Below are 27,845 nucleotides of genomic sequence, written 5' to 3' on the forward strand. Positions count from 1 at the left end.
ACACACGCCCTCCCGGTCTGGTGCACCGCGACCGACAGCAGCTTTTGGACTTTGGTACGAAAATACATCGCGGCGCCCCCCCTTGCAACCAACAACCATTGTGTGTCTACGAAGGCATAGGGGAGGGAGGTAGCAGTATTTACTGCGGAGGGACTCGCAAAGGGTCTCACCTTGTAACTTTTGAACTACTGGGACCGTCTGCTGTGGCGACAGTGCTGCGCGTCAGCCGGCGATGTGCTGGGACTCCACTGGGTGTTCGAATAGCCGGTCACTGAACGGGCTATCCTGTCGGATGTGGCATAGCGCACTGCAGCGGTCTTGAGTATGGCGGAGCCTTCAAAGAGAGGTATTGCACCTTTAAAAGTGAGCTGGGGGAGGGTCTTCTACTCGATGGGAGTGGCGGCAGCAACATCTAAATAGACCCCAGGTGAAAACCACTCATTGATGAACCGGCACTGAGGAAAGCTGATGGAAGCTGAAATGCATCTGCCTAGAGGTTCTTTTTCCCTTTGGACTCTGTTTTGAACTTGGTAGAGAATAAAACCTTTGTGAGACGTACCCTAGCTGTGTCGAACCCTCTTTATTTTGAGAGGGTATTGGACTTCATATATATATATATACATATATACATATATATATGCGTTGTTAAAACAATTCATAGATATAAGACGCTGTACTGAAACCATGAAAGTGAGCAGCAACATGTTACAGGCATGTATGAAAATCCTCACTGGCATTCAAACCCTTAGGAGTCTTAGTGTCGAATATCAAAATGTATCAGGTTTCCAATGCTCGGAGGCGGGCTTCACGATTCCCACCTCTTCTAAGTGGCATGACAGAGTCAATTGCGAAGAATATTAGAAGTTCCGAGTTGTTATTGTGGAACTCCTTAAAATGGCGTGCCACAGGATAAGAGGCGTCACTACTTCCGATTGCTCTTATGTGCTGGAGTATCCTCTTGTGGACCTGCAATTTGGTACTACCAACATATTGCAGGCCACACAGACACTCCAGCACATAAACTGCAAAATCAGTCTTGCAAGTGAGCAATCTTGGAATGGAAACCGGGATCTCCTTGAATGGAACTACATATGATGTTTTATTCACCCCCTGCCTGCAAGCTTTGCAGGCAGTACATTTGATAAACCCCTTTCTGCTATTGATCAAAGATTTATTTACCAACAGCTCGGGCTACTCTTAACCAGAGCATCACTCATTGATCTAGCTTTACGAAATGTGATGTCTGGAGTAGCAGACATAAGACTACCAATGACAGGATCATTACGAACCAGGCTCCAAATTTTGCTAAGGACTTTACATAGAGCCTGGTGCTGCCTGTTGAATGTTAATATTAGTCTAGTGACTGACTTGTCCTAATCAACTTGAGTGGCTGTCTTAGGGCTTTTGTTGCTAAGGGCTACTTCCCTAGAGATGCAGTTGGCCTTACTTATGGCTTTATTCACCAATTCTTTAGAATAACCTCTAGCCAGGAACCTTTCCTTACTGGACTTTTGAGCTAAATCACATTCCACCTGTGTACTGCAAATGCGCCTTATCCGCAACATTTCCCCAAAGGGAATCCTACGTTTAAGGTGACCTGGGTGATGGCTGGTAGCATGTAGTACGGTGTTGCCTGTGGTGGATTTTCTGAATAATTTGGTCTCCAATTTGTTGTTCTGAATGAAGACTTCTATGTCCAGAAAGCACACCTTAGTACTGCTGATATGGCCAGTGAAATGTAAATTGATACAGTTGTTATTAATAACATCGATGAAATGGAGGGCCTGCTGACTGGACCCTTTCGAGATTGAAAACACATCGATGTATCTAAACCAGTGTGCCACATGTTCAGAAAAAAACTGTACTAAATCACCACGGAGGACCTGCTCCTCCCAAAGCCCCATATGTAAGCAGGCGTAACTTGGGGAGAAGCAGGCCCCCATGGCAACACCTCTGATATTTTGGAACACCTGGCTAGAAAACATGAAGAAATTATTGTTAAGGCAAGTCAATATCATGGATACCAGCATTTTGTTGGGGTTGTAAAACTGCATAGGCCTGGTACCCAAGTAATACTCGATCGCCTTGATGCCATCCTGATGGTGTATGCAACTATAAAAGGGATGTAACATCCAATGTCATTAATAAGTATTCTTCATGCCAATCAACCATTTTCAATTTACGTAGGAAGTCCCCAGTGTCTTGAACAAAAGAAGGCAAAAATTTGACATGATCTTGTAAGAAAGCATCTACATATTTGGAAGTGTTCTCAGAGAATATATATATATATATATATATATATATATATATATATATATATATATATATATATATATATATATATATATATATCCACAACAAGAGTTGTCCCCTCAAAAAAGGCAGCATACAAGAGGGTAAGTAGTCACGCTTTATTGGAAAAGCTGCTGCTGAGAATACAAAAACAATTCATCGGCAACGAAGAGCCCGACGCATTTCGTGCGGTCACACACTGCTTCATGGGCTGGTTGTCAGGTGATGCAACACTATTCAAGCACTTAATATTCACTAGGACATGCCTCAATGGGCATCGGCAACCCCTGTGCCTGCTGGTCCCTGTAGTACTTGATAATGTTCCTCCAGTGAGTTGGTTGTGTATGGCCAAAGTGAAATAAATACAGTCCCTTGTTGGTTGGCGCACTGTCAGTTCAGTCTCAACTGCACCTTTGAACTTTCCTCTGCGCCCCTTATGTCCGACTGCTGTACGTCGTTTGGCATCAGCACTGGTCCGCTACAGCGCGGCAGGGCCTTTTCTCCCGGCAGGACTGGCCGGTAAAACATCCACAACAAGAGCTGTCCCCTCGAAAAAGGCCGCATACAAGAGGGTAAGTATTCACACTTTATTAGAAAAGCTGCTGCTGAGAAGACAAAAACAATTCACCGGCAACGAAGAGCCCGACGCGTTTCGTGCTGTCACACACTTCTTCATGGGCTGGTTGTCAGGTGACGCAACACTGTTCAAGCACTTAATATTCACTAGGACACGCCTCAGTGGGCGTCGGCAACCCCTGTGCCTGCTGGTCCCTGTAGTACTTGATAATGTTCCTCCAGTGAGTTGGTGGTGCATGGCCAAAGTGACATTGCTTCGACCCACATGGGTTTTAAATACTTCTATTTATTTTTCTGCCCTTGTAAGATGGACTCACTGTAGGAGAATTTCCTCGGCACTACAGGAACCAGAAGGCCGTGAAGGCCACACCCACCTGGGCAGGGCCCTGGAAGATATATTGTGCGAGGATTGCCGTCAAACTTGTTGCAGATTGATAGCCATTGAGGAAGGGAACCGGAGTTCCCGAAATGAGTTTGGCTGCTTTTGAACACTGAAGTTTATGTTTACGCTGCATTCTGCTGGCAAGTCTGTTCCATTAAAGCTACGAAATACTTACCTGCCTGGGGCTTCCATTCAGTGAGGTTACTCTTTGTTGTGGATATATATATGTATTTATATATTTTTTCAAATCAATGCCACAGCTAGGGGAAGGTCAGTGAAATCATCGTCCCAAACCAAAAGAAAACACAGAAATTCGCCAGCCAGCAGAGTCAACCACAACCAGCACTCCCATTAGGCACCACCTGGGACCCCACATACTACATCACCAACATCTCAAATGACATCACTGATGACACCACCAGCGATTCCATCCAAGCCTCCCCTGTACACACTGCTCCATAAATGGGTAGAGCATCAGAGCCATGAAAGAAAGTGCAAAATAGCCCAGAATAACATGGAGCATCACCATGGCCACACCACACACAACCCTCATAGGTAAAAAAAACCTGTGCCATGTGCAACACTGACCTCACACCCCACACTTCACGGGTAGCAGAGTCCACGTCGACCATGAAACACAGACGAAAGAGCAAACTATCCTGAAACACGGGGAAACCAAGCTCCTCCAGAACCTGAAGTGCAGTTACACAACCAATGCCCTACAACAGACAGTCCCCACCCGTACCAAACCCACACTGAGAAATGAAGTGGACAAGCAGAAAGTGGGCACTTCACAGAGAGCGCCCAATCCGCACTGTGAACATATGTTGCAGCACATGACAGAGAGAGAGAGAGAGAGAGGATTTTGGGGTTTGGAGGATAAAAGTGCAATTCTAGTTGAACCTCCGTGAACTAAAACTTATGGCAAAACTATGTTTTGATTTTACTTTGCCATTGAATAGACTGACACAAATTATCATTGCCATGATCTCTAAACTGAACACTGATCTGTGCTTTCATTAGCGACTACTGAATAGACTTTGTTAGAAAGAATTACGAAGATTCCCTAGGTCTGAGGCTGGAGAAGGAGCATGAGGGTGTCATTTAGAAGAAGACGAAGTAGGGCTAGGGAAGACTCACAAACACTGTAAATAATTTCATCACATGATTTACGGGCTTTGATTTGCCATCTGCATAGGTAAACAAAATGCAGAAGAAACCCATTTGCTGCTATTTTCTGCTCAACAGTCTTAATTTAGTGAAGTCATGAAAACTGGTAACCCTAATAGACATAAGCTCATATTAGCAATTGTGTTAGTAGCTGTGATTATTGGACTAATTATTTTGCTTCAAGGATTATCTTCAACCATACATCCCAAATCAGTTGAGATTAGATCTAAATCTATAACTAGAACCCCAATTCCTACTGACAATTGCTTGCATACATTTGATTGTAAAACACTGCATGTAGATTCATCAAGAAGAGATTTCTCCTCAAATGCTTCTTTTAAGTTGCTTTATGAATTCATTGACCCTATGGATGCAAAGGCCGGCTGTGTCTGTACACGGTTACCTGCATCAGCTGCAGAGGGTATAACTTATCACATTCCTCTTAAATGTGGTATTACTTGTAGTCTTTTGATGAGCCTTTTATATGGAAAGGGTAATTTCCAGTATTGTTATTTGAATTATTACTTCCTTCTTTCAGAAGTGTCTATGTTTAAGCATTTAAATTGTCACCTCAATGCCAAAGAAATGGATACAGCTTATTATTTCTTTAAACCCACAATGCCATTAGATACAGTGTATGCTCACAGGAACAACTTGTCTTATTCTTTAATAGATGTTGAAAATACATTTTTAGATTTAGCAAAAGACAGAAGCAGGGCAATGGATGCTAGATTGAAATCAGGGAAAGACCAACAATATAGACACAAGTGGGCTAAATTAGAACATCAACAATCAGGAACTATGGTTGCACTAACTTTAGATCGGAAACATAAAGAGCAGGGGTCTCCAATCTTTTCTGTACTACGAGCTACTTATGTTCAATGAAACGCATTGAAAGCTACTAATATTAGTGTTGTATAATCTACATATTTTTTTTATAAGTATGTTAATTCAACCAAGCAAAAGCTTTCTAATTTAATAAGCTGGGCTGCACACAGGTGGGCTACTCAGAGGTAGCTGGAGAGTTACAGTAGCTCACAAGCTACTGGCTGGAGACCCCTGATAAAGGGAAATTATGTGTGCTTAGAAGTTAATCCATAGTTCATACTAAATGTATGGGAAAAAGTGATTGTGATCACATTTTTGAATATGGGAGAAATTTGCCATTATTTTATGAAGTCAGGATCCTGTCATTCCCATTGTTTATTATGTTTGTGGATACCATGCATCTTTTACATTACCCAGCGATCTGTACCCGAGGCTTGGCAATAGTCTTCTCGAAGATTTATCACGTAGAGCATTTAGATGATAATGCATGGAGATCACATGCTAGAACCAAAAGAAGCAGTAGTGCTACTGAAATAGTTGGAGATAGATTTGGTACATTGGTTCCTTCTGTAGGAGTAGTTTTGAATGATTTGAAAATTAGAAAGTTGTCCACTATAATTGATAATTTAGCTACTAGTACTGCAAATGTGTTGTTAGCTGTGGACACAAACAATAGCTGTAAGGTTGATGGTGATGCAGGAGCGCCTTGCATTAGACATCCTTCTCGTGAAGGAGGGCGGAGTCTGCAAGATGTTCAAAGTTAAGCAATGATGCATCTACATTCCTGATAAGAGTGTAGAGGTGAAGAAATTCATTAAGAATATTACAGACTTAAAGGGAGATTTAAAGGAATTGGAAGCTACAGGTGCTTGGGAAGCAAGGATGATGAAAACCTCAGGATTTTGATTTGATCTCATCGGATAAGATTCATATGTTGTTTGTGATGGCTAACATCGCCATCCAAGGGAGGAATTGCAGCAACACAATTTAGACTCCACCCTTACGCATCACAGAATTGCAATCATTATTGTCCATTTGACCTTATATTAACTGTGCAATACATTTATTAACATGTGTGAAGCATTTAAACGCATTGCTGAAATGTATTAACTGTAGAGACTAGAGTTTTATATAAGCATACACTAAAGATTGGTTTAAACATGAAATCAAGTATTCTTTATTCGTGTTTTACACTTACAATTCAAGTTATTTTGCATATGTAAACATGTATTGTTTTAGTCACGTTTGCATTTACTCCTATAACTTACACGTGTGCATGTGCAACCATGTAGTCGAAGTGCACATTAAATGCTTAACTAAAGTTAGCCTAATTAAAGGCCTCAGTTGAAATGTGTTTTGCTTGTCAGCATGTTTTCATTTTCTTGCAGGTTTAATATTTTTTTTAGCTAGAGAAACGTTTTAGTCTGTATTAGGCGGCTGACAGAGAGGCCTGAAAAAACTTGGCCGTGGACAAATAATAGTCGAAAGAAGCTTTCTGTTCATAATGTACCATGTTGGCAAGATGTTCAAGGCTGTGAACAGCAGTCTCAGTTTGATACATTGGGAATTTGTGTTCTTATTAGTCCCGGGTGGTTAATACAGAGAGAAAGCGTTTCTGAATCTCCTGTTACTTTTAAATTGATGTTCTCATAGTTATAGTTAGGAGAGATTCCATTTAGACTTTGAGAGTTACAAACCTCTCCGCTTGCCCTATTCTTGCAAGTGTGAAGCTTTATGCTAAACACTTATTTCCTTTTTTTTAGACTACTTCTGAAGTCTGATCATGCTGACATTCGAGACATTTCACTTTGCATATTGTACTAATGTATTCATTGAATTTACATTTGGTTCGCATATTTACTGGATTGATTAGTAATCCAAATACAAACCCTTAATCCTATTCAGTGATTCTTGGTCCTCATTGTGGAGTCACATGGGCTTCACAAGTTAAACTCGTATTGGTAATGTTTTTCCCTTTCAATGCTTTGTCAGCGATCAAAGCTTCATAGGACCGAAGGGGAAACATCTTTGACGACTTGAATAAGAGATTGTGCTGTAAGGCCTAGCACTCCAGCACTACTGAATATTCTATAGTCTCTCCAGAATGTGGCAGTGGGATTGGAACTCAATTACTGTAGTCACACCTAAAAGAGACTAGGGTCTGATTTCGAGAAGGGCTTTGATGAAATATAAAAACATAAAACGCACTCAGTGATTCACAGACCCAACCTCAGATAAACTTTTGACAACATGCACAGTGAATGTCATGTGAGTATGAAAGGTTGGCCACCCTATACGAAGAAAAGAATCAATGCGCTCAAGTTTTCAATAAATCAAAGCTCTCAATTTTCCAGTGTGAGTAACTCAACCAGTCCAGGTTTTTGCTTTTCGTTCTGGGAACTGTAATCCTGAGTTTATAACTGATAATCAGGACTATAAATCCCGGAATGCAAAGCAAAAACCTGAACACGATGAGCTGCTCTTGGGGATGGGGTCCTAAATGTTTGTAAGTTGATTTAAGAAACAATCACTTCTACACATTTAAATTTTGATTTAAAATTCGAATCTTCTTTATTCATTTTTGAACGCGACATATGTTGCACCATTTACATGACAAATATTGGGCTGGGTCAGCCCGTGCTCATGCTCCTAGAGCCAAGCTTGCCTCCTGGCTCAGCTCTCCCTAATAATTAGCTGGCTCTCCTATCTCTAACAAGCTTCTTAGGCTTCTGAATCTTCTCCAAGGAACAGTCCGGCCAAGAACCCCGCATCAGGCATTAGCTAATGCATTTTAGTGTGTTGGTCCACATCACCGCACCAAAATGCATTAGTCACGCATTTTAAGCGCTTTCACACAACTGGTGCACTGTGAGGAAGACGTGATTGATCACAGCCACTACCACTGCGGGCTCAGCTGACTTCATTGTAAACAGCTGAGACCCGCTGTTTCACGTGGTCTGCAATTCCATCTTGCTCCTAGCAGTGAGTGTACAGCCAGCCAAGTGAATCAGGCTAGCGCCTTCCCTGTGTTGCTAATTTTTTGTCTCCCCACCCACTCCCGGTTAGTGCTACAGAAACCTTTTGGCAGCCGCCTGTGGCATTATCTGCAGAGTATCACAGTTTTTTTTCTATCTTAAATTGGCACCCTCTGTCAGAGTGGGGCCGCTGGCGCCTGTCAAGTCGTGCACGTGAACAGACTCTGTCTGACTACCTGCAGGGTCCGGATTCAGTGCAGGCTGCGGCAGCCTGATGTGTTTTTTATTTAAATTTCCTGCCAGGAATTTGCGGCTGCCCGCGGCTCACGCAGTGAGCCACCTAAAAGGGTGTCCACCTTAGTGCCACTTAGGCACACCAACACCCCCAGGGGCCTCCTTTTCCTAATAGTTTATGGTGGTTCGACTTCTAAGGTACTGGAATCATTTTCTTTTAATAATAAAGTATTTGTTTCAACTGTTGTGGTGCAGGGGCCCGCATGTTGCATACGCAGGTTTCCCTCTTCTGACTGTGTTTTCAGACGGTTTGCTTTTACTTTACAGAGTGCAGAGGCCTGTGTGTTCTGTATATTTGTAAACCGTTGGAGCCAATGCTGGGCCCACTTACTTCTGTTTTACTGGTTCGGCCCTTTTAACTACAACAATGTGGGGACCGTCTCGCTCCTCAGGTGCTGTTTTTTCTCAAATAAAACACCTTCTGCCAAATTCCTTGTGTGTTCAGGAGTTCTGGCAACAATTAAAATCCTGCCAAGATAACTCTTGTGAATTATGTTCCTGGTGGAGTGAGATCAGCGTTTTGACTAGTGGCAGTTTTCACCCCTCCTGAAGTAGCACTTAGGGTTAATATGCCTGCTGCAAAAAAGCATATATGCAGATCACTAAAGGGCATTTTATGTGGGTAGCTCTGTGGGTTACTGCTTTTGGAACAGATCCTTTTGTTACTTACAGTTTATAAATTACAATCATATTATAACACAATTACTTATGAAGGGCCTGTAATTAAACTGCGTGGTATAGGTTAGAACGTTATTTTTCCCCCCCCAGACTTTCATTATCCTGATGTTGCAAAAACGTTTTGTTTGGGTAGCACAACCAACCACTGATGTACGTTTAAAATCCTGAGTTTGTGCTTCTCCGGACCTAACACTGTTAAAATATGCTGCTTACTAGCATGGATGAAGTGATTCCTACAATTTGTAATCCTCACTCTTATGCAACATTTCCTATAGACTGATTTATGCACGTATGATTCATTGTTCCTTATCATGTGTGCATGATGTAAAGGGCTGCGAAACCCTACACAGGTATGAGGAGCGCTATACTCATATGGATGTAACCAGGGATTTAAGTGTGCCAGGTCTTGCCGAGCACCAGCAGTTCTAACAAACATTGGCATAGCCAATAGGTCTCGCCTTTGGGACTTTATAAGTATTTAATTATGCAGCACAATATCCTTGGTGCAACATCAACTGTTGCATAGCTAAATACTTATAATGTCCCAAAGGCGAGACCTATTGGCTATGCCAATGCATGTTTGGCTTATTTTGGGTGGGCGACCGACTGGTATGGAACACATCCGCAGAATATCTGTCAACGCGCGAGGCCTGCCTTCGCCTTGTCTCGGATTCACCAGCAGCCTTCATGCTAGCCTGTTATGGTCTTTGCTGCCAGCTGCGAAAAGGGATGTTCTTGAGAGATTTTCCTTTTTAGGTCTCGCTAGCGTTGCAGCGTGAAGCGCTGCCGCCAACGAGACTATTGTTGCCGTGTTTACTCCCAAGGGAGACAGACCTGGGGACGAGCCGATTCTGGTCTGGGCACAAGCCGATTCTGGTCTGTGAACGCGCTTCACAGTGGAACAGCTTGTGCGCGTTAATTCCAGTTGAGTGCTCGTCTCCGGAAGACGTGCTGCGCCGATTCTGGTCTGGGCACGAGCCGATTCTGGTCTGTGAACACGCTTGACAGTGGAACAGCTTGTGTGCGTTAATTCCAGTTGAGTGCTCGTCTCCGGAAGACGTGCTGCGCATTAATTATAGTCGAGTGCTCCAGCAGCCTGGGGCGCCTGTCGACATGCTGTGCTAATGATAACTGTGGGGTCTCATGCTGTGATAATTCTCACTTTCTGTGTTGTGATCGGGAGCAGGCGTATTACTGGCGCCACCGCCACGCCTTCATTAGTCATAAAAGCTGCATGGCAAGCGATAATTAGGGCAGCATGTTTTAGGACATTTCTAGCAATTACTTTGTTTACTTAGTTCTATTAGTGATATCTTTTGTGCATCCAATGCTCTATTTAAACGTGCAGCACTGAACATTTTCAAAGAAGGCGAATCAGCGACATTCATTGGAGACACGACCGATTTGAAGACGCTTGTTTTACTGGGGTAAGTTCTGTGAACTGTTTAGTTTGTTTACTTTATTATAGTATAACTGGCAGGGCTGGCTAAATTATGCGAGAAAAGGAAAAATATGCAGGAGATGATGGTATGAGGCAAGTGTGGCAAATGTATAATTATGCGTACACCATATAAAAGCAAGTTGCAAAATGTCTGGTGTTGGGCGGATGGGTTCACTGTGCTGTTGCGTCGCCTGTAGGTGTGGTTATGAGTGCATGTGACTAGCTGGCGACATGTCCTTGTACTGTTACTTGCCTTTGCACTTGTTTTTTTTTGCATATATATATATAGCACGAACTCGACCCAAAGTTTTTTGGAGCGCTTTACACGAGCACCGTATTTACATTACACATTCAGGCACGGGGAGATTAAGTGATTTGAATCACAGGATGTTGATGCGACCTCGGGGCTCAAACTCTGGTTTCCAGCACCAAAGTCGGCAGTTTAGCCGACGGACCACATCCTGGCCCTTGCCCTGCTGATTTTCAGGGACAGCTGCTCTGTCTTCACAAGGGTCGGGCGAACTATGACTCCGCTGCCTGACCTGAAACAGATCTGTTAGGTGTTTGTATTTATTTTTTAGTTTTTTTTATTTAGCGCAAACTCAATCCGTAGGTATTGGAGCACTTTACATGTATACCACATTCATTATAGAAGGACACATTCATGTTTGGTAGGTACGTGGATGTTAAGTTATTCATAACCGGCAGAGCCAAGGCTGGTCTCTCTACCTCTGTGACTCCGGTTGCTGCTCGCGCCTCGTGTATAGCTGGTTTTCCTAGTTATCTGGCGAATACAAAAGCGGGCTTTGCTGTGTTTCTGTTTAAAGGCTACACATAAGGGGCTCAACTGATCGAATTGTAACCAGCAGTCCAACACAATACCGGCAGAAGGGCTCAGTGAGACGTACACTTTTAAGGGGCAGAGGTTACACTCCCAGCAAGTCTGCCTCAGCCTTCATTCTTCCGAGGTGGATCAATTGAATACCATTGATTGGGTAGTAGTTATATCTGTTAACCGAGCGTAGAAATGGAGAAAATTTAATACGGAGGGCTATTTGAAAAGTATAATTTTTTTCCAATGTGCCAGATGAATTTGTCTTTATGTTCTTGGGACTTATAAGAATCTTGTAGTGTGTACATCAGGCGGGTCATGTGTCTTTGGAAAACTAGCACCTTTGTGATATTGTAGTTGCATGATAGTTTCACATTATAATAGTGGGGGCTTGGATGTCAAACCTCCTTTCCGGGTGTTGGTCCTTGCCAGCAGTCATCACCTACTGCCAAAGACCTACTTTTTAAAATGTATATCACCTGTCCACCTCCTTCCCCTTCCGGTACCCCCCTCACTAGTGCCCTCTCTCCCTTTCGTTTTCACCCTTCCAGCCTCTCTTCCCCCGTTCTTTCTCGGTCCGCCATTTCTCTCAATGCCCCCATTTCTCTCTCCCTGTGCCCCCTTTCTCTCTCTCCCTGTACCCCCCTTACTCTCCATCCCATTTTCCTGTGACCCATAGCTTTGGCTGCAGGTGAGTTGGCACAACTCCTGTGAGAGAAGTGTCTCTAGATTAGGTGGCACGTGCCCCTGCTGGGACCATGGTCAGGCGTTTGTCTGTTACACAGAAAACCACGTCTCCGTTAAACTGCAGTTTGAGAGTATTTTTGGTTATTGTGTTTATTTACTGTACCAAATGAATCATGGTGGAACCGGGAATCTTATGCCAGAGCATCCCAGGAATCCAAAAAGTAAAACTGAAAAAACACATTTTGGAGAAAAATCATGTGATGTTGCGGAAATCGCTTCATCTCTTAGTGGTGTTTAATGTAGGTTCATTTACAAACCCCAGCCATCATAAGGTCTCTGGAATGCCTTAGACCTGGCAGAGTCTCTTGATGCCCATGAGCAACAGTAAAGAGCATGTTCACCGCTGAAGAGAGTGACCACTTCACCATTCATCCCTTTGTGCCTGCAAACAGAGCTGAATACTTCACCTTTCACCACTTTGCATCTGCAAACAGAGCTGACCACTTCACCAGCTGAACAACATTTGCACAAGCGTCGCTGACACCCCTTACTACCGATTTTTTTTATTGCATATGATGCCCCAATCACTTCAAGTACATTTGTTGTGATCGGTAGTCCCTGTCCCCTGCTATACATTCCATCGTAAATGTTTAGATCCTGTTTTTTGTATTTTTATTCATCCATTCACACTCCTTTACGTTAAAATAGCCATAGCTTTACTGTACAGTTGCTAGAATAGCTTATAATATGGTATAGTGTGTAATTTTTAAATAATCACTCCACTGCAAACAAAAACATCGATAAAAAACACTGCCATTTACAATGCCAGTAGCTCCAACTGCAACAAATGCGAGACCTATTGCATTGCAAATGCTTGTTTTTAAGGGGATTAGTAAAGTAATCCGAGGACCAGCTTCAGACTGTCCTACTTATTAACCAATTAGCCAAATGCTGTCAGTAATTTGCGCCATCTGTTGACATGGAACAGCTGGGTTGACATGGAACAGCTGGGTAAGGGACTGGTTACAGAACTCACGCGGTGCCCTCGATTTGTCTAATTATCCCAGAATGAAGAGTGCCCTGTGAGTAGTTTCTTTCTACAAAGTGCTTTTGTCTGTTTAAGCAAGTTCCTTGCGTGGGCGCCTCATAAAGCATGGTTAAAAGGCTGTCCACGGATTGTGACAAATCTGAATAAAAAAAAGCCAGGGTCTTTAATCTGATATCAAAGAGTAAATACTGAAAGCATCTCACCTCTGGGATCGCCCCGTGCTCGGAAAAAGAGAAAGTGCCTGACTATCTCCTCACAAAGTGCGTCCTCATCAAAGCGGACATGACTGCTAAATGTTATCCGTGCTTTTAAATAAAATATACCTCTAACCAGGGGAGGGGGAGAGAGAGAAATAAGGGGAGAGAGAGTGAATAAAGGGGAGAGAAAAAGAGAGAATGAAGGGGGAGAGAGAGAGAATGAGGAGACAGGAGAGAGAGAGAGAGAGAGAGAGAGAGAGAGAGAGAGAGAGAGAGAGAGAGAGAGAGAGAGAGAATGAGGAGACAGAAGAGAGAGAGAATGAATGAGGAGACAGAAGAGAGAGAGAGAGAATGAGGAGACAGAAGAGAGAGAGAGAGAGAGACAGGAGAGAGAGACAGGAGAGAGAGACAGAGAGAATGAGGAGACAGAAGAGAGAGAGAGAGAGAGAGAGAGAGAGAATGAGGAGACAGGGAGAGAATGAGGAGACAAGAGAGAGAGAGAGAGAGAGAGAGAGAGAGAGAGAATGAATGAGGAGACAGAAGAGAGAGAGAATGAATGAGGAGACAGAAGAGAGAGAGAATGAATGAGGAGACAGAAGAGAGAGAGAGAGAATGAGGAGACAGAAGAGAGAGAGAGAGAGAGAGAGACACAGGAGAGAGAGACAGAGAGAGAGACAGGAGAGAGAGACAGAGAGAATGAGGAGACAGAGGAGAGAGAGAGAGAGAGAATGAATGAGGAGACAGGAGAGAGAGAGAGAGAGAGAGAGAGAGAGAGAGAGAGAGAGAGAATGAATGAGGAGACAGAAGAGAGAGAGAATGAATGAGGAGACAGAAGAGAGAGAGAATGAATGAGGAGACAGAAGAGAGAGAGAGAGAGAATGAGGAGACAGAAGAGAGAGAGAGAGAATGAGGAGACAGAAGAGAGAGAGACAGGAGAGAGAGAGACAGGAGAGAGAGACAGAGAGAATGAGGAGACAGAGGAGAGAGAGAGAGAGAGAATGAATGAGGAGACAGGAGAGAGAGAGAGAGAGAGAGAGAGAGAGGGAATGAATGAGGAGACAGAAGAGAGAGAATGAATGAGGAGACAGAAGAGAGAGAGAGAATGAGGAGACAGAAGAGAGAGAGAGAATGAGGAGACAGGAGAGAGAGAGACAGGAGAGAGAGAGACAGGAGAGAGAGAGACAGGAGAGAGAGAGAGAGAGAGAGAGAGACAGGAGAGAGAGAGAGAGAGAGAGAGAGAGAGAGAGAGAGAGAGAGACAGGAGAGAGAGAGAGAAACACACACTGCTGGCACTGCAATCGTGTTTGTTGGCCCGTGAGTGGTGCGTGCGCACGCAGTCTGCTCTTTTTGGAAGCACATACTCGTGCTTGTGGCGCGCCCCTGCGCGCTCCCGCAAGGTGGATGCCACCACAAGCACTAGTATGTGCTTCCAAAAAGAGCAGAGCGACGGCTAAAGGTCCTCCTAAGCAGCGCATGCGTGCTGCGTAGGCAAGACCTAAAAAGCAGGTGCTGAAAAGGGTCCCTATAGGGTTCTCTATTTGTGCCCTCACCCTCAAGATGAAAATAATAAATCTGAACTCTGCAGCGATACCAACCTTCACTGCCTTTAATGTATCTTTCACAGTCCCAACATTTCAGAACTGAAGTATTTTCAATATGCTATATTATGAAGCCATGGTTGGTGCTTATTCATGTTAGAATAGTACTGGCTTGTAAGCGTAATGTTACTGGCTCTATTACATATCTGGAGGTCATGACAGAAATAGCAAAATACCACACTAAGCTAGGCATACATTTTCAGCTTAGGTACTTTTAAGCCACGCCCTTAATTAAATCGGTCACTCCCCTTTCAGAGACCCTCACAGTTTTTTCATCCCACTTAAAGCCCTGGGTGTAACGTCTGGTATTTATCTGTTTCCATGGACTTTATTGCTTGATTTTACTCGCACACATCAGTAATCTCAAACCTTGGAAGCTATGCGTGAACTCAAATGAGAGAAAAACGATTTGAAAGCACCACTAGTGAGTGACCCGAGGGAAACGGTTATACAACCAGCCAACTTCTACAACATGGCTTTACGAAAGATTTGTACATTGCTAACATTACTGAACAGAAAATGGATGAACGAGTTACCTGCAAATGGAGAAACAGCAGACACCAGAATCATGCAGAGACACAGAAACCCAGCCATCTTCCAGCCGCACCGCACGGCTTCTGTTCTGAAAGCAGGAAGTGGCCGCAGTTCAGGGAGAGTCACATGATATACTAACAACCAAGTTTAAAGTTGTTGTCGCTCCCTGTCTAAGCGCATCCGCGAATAATGCGACGGTATTCACAGAAAGGAAACCGAAGAGAAACAATTGAAACTATGGACTGTTTGGTGAAAATGTGTAAAGAATTAAATTAACGTTTTCCCTCAAATTGAATTAGGTACTGGAAAGAAGACATATAAACAAGCATTGGTAAAACCGGTAGGACAAGGTTTACTGCGCTACCACATGCAGCATTAGAGCAAAACATACGAGACACAGTCAGTCCAGGTGTTACGTAATTCTTGTACCCCATAGAAAACCTGCAGATCGGCTTTTTTCGGAGACGAAACTTCGGCCGAGCTGCAGCGTCAGACAGACGCAGCAGACCTCTCCTCGGGCGGAGTTAGGGGATATGTTTCAAGGGTAAACCGATCTCAACTGAGGGTTTAAATTAAGTGACACTTGTACTGCAGCGGGCCACTGCTGCACGAGTAGAGACAGGCAGAAAAGCGCGCTTAATGCAAAGAATAACACATGTAATAAAGGACGGTTTAATTAATGCATACACATAGATAAAGCAAGGAAAATATTTGATGACGGAAATGAAATTATGTAGTGAAATACACACAAGGGGAAGAGTATGAAAGAGAAAGTGAACAATGGGAGGGGTTATAAAAGAAAAAATAATACAAGAGGGAAAACATCAACACGTGAGAAAGATTAAAGGGTGAAAGGATGTAGAGTCTAGCTGGACTCGTTCTAGTGTTTTGCTAAGTACTGTATTATTACCACCCACTCCTTGAGGGCTGGCCTTCCACATTCACCCCAGTCCACACCCATCCATCACAGGCGTCACAGGTCAAGTGACCCTGCCAATTCAAGGGGCCGGGTGCATGTGCCCAGGGCCAGTTACAAGTACATCAACTATGCGGCGGACTGCGGCCCCCGGAGGGGGCCACTAGATTGGTCAGCCCTCAAGTATCACCTGGGCACCCCCCCCCCCTTTTAGGGCAGGGACTCGGGCAGAGTCCACCCAGCCTGGTCACGGCGCGCTATGGAGAGTCACTTCCTGGGCACCTGGTCTGGGGGAGGGTATATAGGCCTCCCCCACCATCTTAGCGACCTCTTTTGTGCTCCCGACATGCTGTCTTAAAGGGTTATGCGATCGTCGTGTCGAGATTAGCTGGTCGGGAGGTCGCGTTTTGTTGGGTGAGTCTTGAGGCCTTGGGCCAGCGTAAGTGGGAGCCCGCCGCAGAGGTTATCCCTGTGGAGGAGCTTGTCCAGTTCGGTGGGGTGCTCGGTGCGGGCAGCAGGCTGGGGCTGGTTGTTCTGGTCATCGTCGTGGGGCCGATTATCTGGCGGGCTGAGGTGAATGCTAAATCAGGCTTACTGCCTCCCGGCCAGCTGCTTCAAACCCACTTCACTCTCTAAGGTAGTGGGTGCTACCGCAGAGTCTCCGGTTCCGGTTGGGCCTAGTGAGCGTGGGGGGCCGAGTGGTGTCAGAGGTTGGCCCGACTGCTTGTTCGCACGTCTCGCCTCGTTCCCCCGCCAGCTTTCCCGTGGACCATATGTAAGCGGAAGGGGGGTAGTTGATAACCGCCCGTGGGGCAGAGTTTAATCACAAGCTCCGGGTGCTCGCTCCGCCGTGGGAGATAGGGGTGGGGGGTATCTGCGATCCGCTCCTTCAGTTCGCCCTCCCCCCACGACTTTGTATGGTAAATAATGTTTCTTCCGGGGCCCTTTGGCTGGGCAGGCAGATTTTCTAGTGTTCGGGGGCCGCAGGCTTACATCTCTGATTGCCACCTTATTCGAAAGCAGGCGGCATACACAGTGGCGTCACTAGGGTTGGTGTCACCCGGTGCGGGTAACTCATGGTGTCACCCCCCTCACGACTTACCGCATGGCCCTCCTCCGCTCCAAGTCTGCCAGTGGACACAGTTGGCAAATAACGGGACCATACAGAATCCTTAGTAACGTTTGTAAATGTAGGTTCTATATTTACAAAATGTGCCTGTTAACAACAGTGTTATAATGACTCATTAATCAGGATGTACAGTGGGCTACCTGCTAGTCAACAGTTTATTGGAATTTATAATGTCATACGTATGGTACTTTTTACTGGTGTGGTGTTCCCACTATCCAGCAACACGATATATCAGTGGTCGAAGTGGGGGAAAAAAAGTAGGGGAACTGTGGGCAGAGAATCAGAGGGCGGGAATAACCCAAAGAGTGGATCAGTGGGCAGAGCCAGAGGCGTGGCCAGAATGCGCAAACATCCCAATTTTTTGTATTTGTTTGGTTTCACTGCCCAGTTTTATCAACCAATGGATACACATGATTATTTAAGGTTATAATGAGTTATTGACAGTAAAATGTATTCACAAAGTGGGATATGCTTCTAATCACAGAATATCCCCAAATACGATCAAATGTGGAAGCACAAGCCATTTGTCTCCGAGCCATGGAGTTTCTGTCATCAGCACTTCTCCCTTTTCCAAAACAGCAGTTCAAACATGAATGGCTAAACATCCTAGTTTGCAAATGTTTTCTAAATAATAATGGCTCTGCCATATTTGACTCATAATGCAAGATCTACAGCATGATCTGACCGGGAAACACCCATTACAACGACTCCGTTTTCACGCGCTGCCATCGCAACGCGGCTTTTACATCGCAGGAGGCTTGACACCGCATGCTTTTAGATCGCATGCAATGCGCATGCACATTTACATCGCTACCGTTTAAAACGCAAGCAATTGCAACGCAGAAACTCGTGCCTTTCCATTTTAATTGAGTAGTAATCCCTAGAGAGTAGTCAAAGGTAGCGTTGGACTGCAGGCACAGAAAGGACATGTTAATATTAGAGATACATGACGAAGCAACAATTTTTTTCGTTTAATTGAAACGCCGCGCTGTGACTACTTCGTGGAGATAGATCTGTCTGAATATATTTGTTTTTCTGACGATGTTATTTCATGGTTATTTTGGTTACTCTGCGTGGTGAAAAGAGCTTCCAGGTCCTCGAGTGAACCTCTCAATCATTTTTGTTAAAAAAAGAGACGAGAATACAGAACGAAGCAAACGTGCCTGACTGCAGCATAATTCAGAGTACAGTGAGACACAAGCTTTGAGCCATCTGGCAAATAAAGCAGGAGAAGTTCACGCGCAGGTACAATAAGCCTTTTATAGCAGGCCGTAGAGAGATATGATGGACTCGTGCTTCAGTCTGAGATAAGAAAATGTGAAAGAAAGGGACAAGTCAGGCACAGATAGACAGCAGTAAAAGAAATGAAGAGCGAATAGAAAGCGTCCAGAGCGACAGCTTGAGAGGAAGCGCTAAAGAGAGTCCTTGGCGAAGGAACTAATCAGAGAGGGAGAGAAGAATACAGAAAGCATGACACAGGCTTCAAAAAGATTGGAATGGAAGATCTTTACAGCCCTTTACATGGATTCAAGTAAGTGAGAAATAAAGGGGAAATGCAAGAGGATATTAGCCCATGAGCAAAAGCAAAGGAATGCATAGTTGGGGGTCAATGAGATAAAAAACATAACCAATAAGCAATATTACACTGTGCACATTTATCTCATTTCAGTGAACATTCTGTGAACATTTATTAATTGATTAATAACGCGCATGATTAAAAATGCAATTGGATATGACGTATGCTGACGTAAGTGGCATTTGAACAGTGTTAGCATTTGAACATCACGGTTGTACACACTGAACATTTCTTAATTGGTGACGTCAGTGGATGGATCCACATCGCATTTCAACAGTGGGTGAACATTTATTAATTGATTAATTGATTAACATTGCGATTTTACACAGTGAACATTTATTGATTGGTGACGTAAGTGGATGGATCCACATCGCACTTTTATTGGATACATCATGCTATTACAAACAGTGAACATTTAGTAATTTATTAAAAACGCAATTGCACATGTTGTGGTGTCTATTAGATACATTTTGTGCTGTTAACGTTGGAGTACTGGGACACCAGCTGTCCAGATATCAGGGCACACATACTAATTGTCACAGCTGTCAGAGGTAAAACATTCTCATGTGTGTGGGGTGGAGCGGGGGGGGAGCACACATACTAATAGTCGTCACAGCTGAACTGTGCCAATTCTCCGGTGCTGTCCAAGGAATGTGGAGTGGCAGTCACTGGGTCTCAGACCAACCACCTTCTACGTTTACTGCCTGCAAGAGACACATGAAAGAATTCCGACACAGCAGTCCAGTCTGAAGGGCAACCAACTCCCTGGCAGGAGACCGCCCCGTCTACAGTAAAGAGAGCAGCCGGGTAAAGCAGCCTCCTCCAACGAGTATTCACGGTGTGAAGAAACGCTGCAACAGTCTGGCGCGCTCCCGTTACTGTCATGTAGAAGCTCTTTACTTTTAAATTTAATTAATGTAGGATTTGCCATTGTACAATTTATTTACAAAAACGAAAAAAAAAATTGGGAAGTATAAATAGAAAAGAAGCAGCGTCGTGGAAAGGGCGTGGGGGGCAGTGGGGGCCGGTGGTTAGAGGCAGGATCACGCTTTTGGCAAAAATGAAACATAAACTGTGGTAGGACGCACAAAGAACGGCTTTAGATGGACATTATGCGTTGTATTGACTTGCGCTTTTAGAGTCTGCGATGTCATGTACTTGGCAATAGGAATCACTGTTTCTGCGTTGCAACGCTGTGCGTTGTGATAATTGACGATGTAATGGTGGTTGCGATGCTTTAAACGCGTCGTAAAAGCACGCGTTGTAATCGCGTGCGAGGTATCAACATACATCCGATCTGACCATTTAAACTGATAAATTGTTTGTAGCTCAAACGTATCAAAAGTTAATAAAAAATGTGACTTGTGTTGCTGCGGAGTAGATGACAGTTAATAGCTCACTGCTCTATGTTAGGATTTTAACTTATAAACTGTAAGTAACATTATGTGCACTTTGTCATCTGCATGGTACATGTTCTTTGCAGCAGGTACATTAACCCTCTGAGCTACCTTTCCATGAGTCAAATCTTCCATTAGACAAAATTCCGATCTCTCTCTAAGAAGAACATTAATCACCAGTCATGACATTTTTATTGTTACCAAAAATTACTGGAGGCCAGGAAGGAGGCAGCAAGCGCTTTTAAAACCATAATATACTTGCAAAAATTATGCCTCCACCTAAAGCCAGCACCTGGTGCGGTCACACCGGTTGCAACGCCCTAGAGCTGGCCCTTCTCAAGGGCCCTGTGATCTCAGTGACAGGGTCGCTGTTGTTCTAGGGTGTACTGCTTCATAGGCCTGCCCGCAAGACTGGAGGTGAACTTCAGTATGGATTGTGGTGGACAAGCCTTGAAGGTTAACCTACACTTGTCATGCTAGGGTCCACCTGCTGGTGCTACGACACCGGGGCTTCTAATATCTTGTGAAGCCTTCTAAGGTCTAGCATGAGATAGTGCTCTCTCAGGAGAGTGGTCTGGCGGACTGGTTATTAAGGCTGAACCTGGTTTCCCAGTTCCAAATTCAGCAGCTCTGGCCATAGTGCCACATCCTCTCTCCCACTGAACACCATACTGCCCCACTGAGAAAAAGTCAGACTGCCTTCAACTACAACCCAATTGTTGCCAGCTATAAACACCTGGATGCGGCTCAATTTAAATTACGCACTGGGCTAGAGCAATATGTGGCCTACAAAAAAAATTGACAGCATCCTGGAAAAAGCAAACAATCATAGGGAATGCAACATTTTGCAAACCATGTGAAATGTAAGCAGGAACCACATGGTTACCTTAACGCTTTTACACTCACTGTTCAGAAATCAGTGAGTGCTTTTGCCTGAAAAGTTAAAGACATGACAACAGGGCCCTGAATGGACCCATTTTAATGGCCATTGCTTATATCCCTACAAAACGTAAGCAGTATGGTAAAAAAAACACAACATCCCTAGATACAGAGCAGCAGTACACATTTTGTTTTTCAATCCTCACATTGCAGTACCTCCAGGATTGGTGCACAAGTTCCCAGCCCAGGGAAAACAAAGCCAAGACAACAAACATAGCGCTTCACTGGCAAACTCTGTAAAAGTGGCGCTAATGTGTTTGGGTGTGAATAAAATCAATCTGGCCAGTTTGCTACCACTCTGTCTTACTTTATTTAGTTATTTATTTTTCATATTTTTAAACTTTTATTCCAGATGCTGCACTTTGGAATTTAATGTCAGAAAAATACGACATTGATTTCCAGCAAAAGTGATTTTCTTTTTTGGATCCATTTCACAGGGAAGCAAATAAAAGAAAGGAGAGGAGACAGTGCGCTCTGCGCACAGGCACCTCCTCCTCCTGAAAGGTTAGGTTACTCTGCGCACACCGGCCCTGTTGGTGTCACCAGTGGCGTAACAAAACTTGAGGGGGCCCCCCTGGAAGGCAGTGGCGGCTGGTGACATTTGAAAGTGGTGCGGCGTAAAATTAGTTTTGTAATGCACAGTGGCGAGCGAGCGAGCCTGAACAACCTAAGGGGGTCCGGAGGTCTTCTTCCCCCGAGAAAATTTTGAAAAAAGAGTGGGCAAATGGTGCATTTTCAAGCAAATTTGAGAAAGCAAGAAGGTTAATAAAGCAATTGTGAAAGTGCAGTTATTACATTAATAAAGAGATATCATATAATAACATAGGTAGCTGCTTCTTCAGTATAACCTCAGTGCTTCATAACAGACTTCGAGATACAATGCTGAGTACCTCACAGATTTTTTTATTTAATAAACAACCAACTAAACAGGTCACAAACTAGCGGCATTCTGGAAGAAATTTTAGGATGAACGTATTGCCTGCCTGGTGATGATGGTGATATGATATTCTACCTGGCAAATCCAATACCAATGGGGGGGGGGGGGGGGGGGAAATAAGGGAAGATATGCATATTGTGGACTCATTTTGTTCACCATTCAAAAGACCACAGCAGGAGTCACACATCCAGACCAGAAATATAAAAGTGTACAAAACTGATGCAACGACTTGAACATCTTCTAAGCATTGAAACCCTTGTTGTGGGCTTTTAGAGTCTTGGTATTGTAATTATTGTGAAAGCAAGATATGCATACGTTAACGTACCATCGGTCTTCAGCTTTACTTCACTTTGAAATATATAATGCCTTAGCAGTCGCCTTAGCCTACACTACAACTACAGTGTACACACTACACACAGCAGTATAAAACAGAATTCCATGAGAGAATGGCTCTGGAGAGATATGGGGCAATGTTGGAGTGTCAGTGTGGTAGTGGGGGGAATCTGTGGAGAAGGGTTTTTTGGGGGTGGACCATGGATGGGAGGGTGCCAACAAACAATATTGCCCCAGGCGCCATCAGTGCTAAAGCAGGCACTCTCTCTGATCTTGTCTCGTCACTGGTGCCCAATGCCCAGTTGATTCATACCAGAAAAATCTAAAATCCCTTCATAAAGCACCAAGCTGGCTTGAAATTTTACAGTAACCTTACAGGTAGAAAATGTGTATCTAAAATTTTCCACTGCCCTAATGATACAATTGGTTTCCATAACTTAGAATTCAAAGATGAAAGAGTGTAGGATGGTTGGCGTGGAGAAGCATGAATAATGGTCAAGAACTGACATGGTTGTTAATTTAATCTTAAGAAAGGGAGCATAAAAAATACCCACAATGTGCCTTGCCTTTAAAATGTGCCTTTCCAGTTTTGGTCATGTTTGGATGAGACTGCACAGTAGAGTTTTGTGTCAGCTTCACCTCATCCATTTATTCAACTAAGCTATATGAAACAGTGTAGTGCTGTTGCCTGCGATGTACACAGGTCTTGTCTAGTGTCCTGGTCCTGACTTTGCCGCATGTAGTGGTTGGTTTCATACCTTTAAAGAAAGCAGACAGCATGAAGCTTTGGCTGCAAACCCCACATTTGCTGCACATGAAGCACCATGGAGGAGGAGTCCACTCTCATAGACCATTGTGTGACATGTAGCTCTTTATGCCAAATGCTATTGGACTGCAAGGTTTGTTACCTTTACACACACAGTACACTCATGTTATCACTCTTGGGAGGATGAAGGTCTAAGTCTGTCCTGAAGGTATTCAGACCATAGCCTGTAGGTTTAATGCAGTGTTCTACTGATACTTTAACCCACTAAGTTACCCTACAAGAAAAGCAAGGGACACCTGCAGTTCTGGTGACACCTAATTCAAAATGGAGCCAATGTGTCTGTAGCGTTACACAAGCATGCCCCTGTAAGGAAATCATTAAGTGTTACATGACACCACCTAAAACACAAGCACAAGTATCAGAACTGGAAAAAATGTGCCATTGCAGGGCTTTTCAGCTTTAGTAGCTTTAGTGTGAAATGTTTTACGGAGCACTGCCTCCCAAATCACTTCAGTCCAGGAGCGATTTTTAACACAGCGAGTGGTTTGGCAGATGGGAGGAGGAGGTTTGCCATGGCAGAGATTGAGGGTGAAAGGCAATGGAAAATGGAACAGGAGGAATACCTGTGAGGCTGTGACTCCTGAATTTTCATGTCTGAAGTCCAGGCAATTTCTTTCTGAAATGCACAGGCGTTGCACACTGAGCATATGTGCCTGGGGGAGAGTTTAGGAAAGGCCCGAGTTGATCAACTAAAGCCAGTACACTTACTAACTCCCAAGCATCCTTTACATTCGCAGATGTTTCCCTTCCCATTTGCAGATTAACTAGTAGGCCACATTTGCATTTCTTTCAGGCAGAACTTAGGCACACTGTCTGCCAGGCTTTGGGATTACAGCACAGGAAACGTGCTCAATGACACTTCAGTTAAAGCACTTAATTTAAACTAGTACAATGAATCGTCCCCACTGCTGCTACTCGAGAGGAAATAGAGGTTAAAGGAGAGAGCGACAGGCCAAGGGCAGTAGGGTAAAGGAAGACAGGAAGGGGTTTAGGGAGGGAAAGTGATGCAGACACTCCTACACCCAAGGAGGACTAAAAGCACACACCCGTCACTTGTAGTCATGAAGCCAGGTGTCGGTGTCTCATCAGAACATTCCACGGTACTTCCTTTCAATGAGGCCCAGCTGCAACTCCAGAAATCGCCTCTCAATTACAGCTCTAAACAGAAAACACGAGGCACAGAAGCATGTGCAGTGTAACTGTTTAGAGCACATGACCGCTCTGACGTTAGGCCATTTTCCAAATGCTGCCACCCCTCCCTTTCCAAGACATCACGCTGTGATGACTTAACCTGATGTCCAACAACGCTTTGATATACTTTAAAATAGGATGGTAATTGCTTTTATAATTACCATACATTAATTAATTGGAAGGGCGGGCCCCTCCGCCCACTCCCAGAAACCGCCACCTCCCAACTCAATCAGGAGCTCTCTGCATACCTGTCAAGGTTTCAGATTGCTATATGTGACATTGTCATAATTTCAGTGGAATTATGAGTGACATTTAAATGACTATGAGTGACACTTCCTCTCGAGCAAAATCAAGCAATGAAGACAAGGGAAACATACAATTATCAGAAACGACACCCATTTGAGCAACGAGAAACTCTTAAGACGATCTTAAAACATATATGCAAAGCAACGCAGTTCTGCGAGACCTAAAAAGTATCTTTGGAACAAAGCACTGACCTATTTACATTATATGCACTCCTGATCTGCATGGAACACGTACTTAGCAGCAAGCATATTAACCCTTTGCTTTGCTTTATAATCAGTCAAAACTTCCACTAGACAAAATTAGCACATTCCAGGAAGAACATTAATCACAGAGTTAGCGTGACATTTTCATTCTTGTATGATTATTTATGGAGGAAAGGAAGGCGGCAGCAGGTGCTTTTAAAACTAAAATACTTGCAAACACGGCGAACACTACTTGTAGTCATTAACAACGTATTAGCTCCTAATTGATTGTAATCGTGCTCCTTTGACAAAGTACAGCCATCCATAGTTACCTTCTAGAGGTCGAGCCACGTAAAAAAATCAAGTAAAAATCTACTGAATAAATGGATATTTAAATATGGCTCTGAAGTCAACCATAGGGAATCTTCCAAAGGCTAACAGGCCGGAAAAGGGGAACAGTGTCCCGAGGAAAAAGCTGAAACTAGAAAATATAAAGCTAACCGGAGGCAGGAGCAGGAGGCGAAAGAAGCCGGTACAGTCAGAATACGTGCGTTTCTACACAGAAAATGTTCGCTCGGACCGAATTTGGAAAAAGGTCAATAGATTAAGGGCGTTAGACACTAATTATCGTTCAACCCAGTATCAGAGGATAACATTTCAATTAACACAGAGCTTTAGCACACAATATAGCACTTTACATTTTCAGTTCAACAAGCTATTAAAAAATATATATAGCGCAACAGCTTTGCAAATTAAGATGTATCTAATTAAATCACCTCAATACCAGGGCGGTGCCTTGTGTCCGTTAAGTTCCGACCCGACGGGTGCTGCCAAATCATGCTACCTGTAGAGTTGGCAGCTAGTGGCACGTGTAATTCTGCAGATACGGCCCCAGCGCCAACACAACAGAATGCCCGGGCATGATTAATGATGAGCCAGAGGGCTCTAGTTCAGCTGGGCCCAGATGCACTGTGATCAGCGCTGCCCTTATTGCCTCCCAGTCCAGCAGCCAACTTAATATCAAACCTGCGCAGAGTGCGCACGCTCGTGCCTGTCTCAGGGGTAGCCATTGGGCCCCTCCTGTGACGTCATTGAACAGTTCTGCCACGGCGCGCGCAGCTACAGCTGCTTCAGTCAGCTGGTTGTTTGCGTGTGTTTGTAACAGTGTGGTCCTGAGGCGGAAGCCGGGATCTAAGCTTTGCACATTGCTGTATGGTACGTGGTTCTATACTTTTAACCTGCTGTGTGTTTTTAAATGCACTTGTTATATATTTTGTTACCAGTACCTTGAAACTGCACAGCTAGTAAATATTGCTATTTGCACATCCGGGGACTGAACCCGTGACCAGTTCCCCGTTGTTCCGCCCTCGTGACAGAGGAGGTGGGCGAGCAGACTAGTGCTCCGCCCCTCACTCCACGATTGGTATAAACCTCCCGCCCCACACATCTCAGCTGGTTGTTTGCGTGTGTTTGTAACAGTGTGGTCCTGAGGCGGAAGCCAGGACCTAAGCTTTGCACATTGCTGTATGGTACGTGGTTCTATACTTTTAACCTGCTGCGTGTTTTTAAATGCACTTGTTATATATTTTGTTACCAGTACCGTGAAACTGCACAGCTAGTAAATATTGCTATTTGCACATCCGGGGACTGAACCCGTGACCAGTTCCCCGTTGTTCCGCCCTCGTGACAGAGGAGGTGGGCGAGCAGACTAGTGCTCCGCCCCTCACTCCACGATTGGTATAAACTTCCCGCCCCACACATCTCAGCTGGTTGTTTGCGTGTGTTTGTAACAGTGTGGTCCTGAGGCGGAAGCCGGGACCTAAGCTTTGCACATTGCTGTATGGTACGTGGTTCTATACTTTTAACCTGCTGCGTGTTTTTAAATGCACTTGTTATATATTTTGTTACCAGTACCTTGAAACTGCACAGCTAGTAAATATTGCTATTTGCACATCCGGGGACTGAACCCATGACCAGTTCCCCGTTGTTCCGCCCTCGTGACAGAGGAGGTGGGCGAGCAGACTAGTGCTCCGCCCCTCACTCCACGATTGGTATAAACCTCCCGCCCCACACATCTCAGCTGGTTGTTTGCGTGTGTTTGTAACAGTGTGGTCCTGAGGCGGAAGCCAGGACCTAAGCTTTGCACATTGCTGTATGGTACGTGGTTCTATACTTTTAACCTGCTGCGTGTTTTTAAATGCACTTGTTATATATTTTGTTAGCAGTACCTTGAAACTGCACAGCTAGTAAATATTGCTATTTGCACATCCGGGGACTGAACCCGTGACCAGTTCCCCGTTGTTCCGCCCTCGTGACAGAGGAGGTGGGCGAGCAGACTAGTGCTCCGCCCCTCACTCCACGATTGGTATAAACCTCCCGCCCCACACATCTCAGCTGGTTGTTTGCGTGTGTTTGTAACAGTGTGGTCCTGAGGCGGAAGCCAGGACCTAAGCTTTGCACATTGCTGTATGGTACGTGGTTCTATACTTTTAACCTGCTGCGTGTTTTTAAATGCACTTGTTATATATTTTGTTACCAGTACCTTGAAACTGCACAGCTAGTAAATATTGCTATTTGCACA

General features: G+C 44.3%; 1 protein-coding gene across 1 annotated transcript in view; it reads right to left on the reverse strand.

Moving 5' to 3' along the window:
- The window catches only part of SIAE (sialic acid acetylesterase), a 399,874-nt gene extending 384,175 nt beyond the window's left edge, over window positions 1-15,699 (reverse strand). Inside the window, exon 1 of the mRNA XM_085645673.1 lies at window positions 15,535-15,699. Coding sequence (XP_085501799.1) covers window positions 15,535-15,592 — 58 coding nt within the window. The 5' untranslated portion in view covers window positions 15,593-15,699. The remainder of the gene's footprint in view (window positions 1-15,534) is intronic.
- Between the last annotated feature and the right edge of the window lie 12,146 nt (window positions 15,700-27,845).

Source organism: Triturus cristatus, chromosome 3_1, assembly GCF_964204655.1.
Source record: "Triturus cristatus chromosome 3_1, aTriCri1.1, whole genome shotgun sequence".
Classification (NCBI taxonomy): Eukaryota; Metazoa; Chordata; class Amphibia; order Caudata; family Salamandridae; genus Triturus; species Triturus cristatus.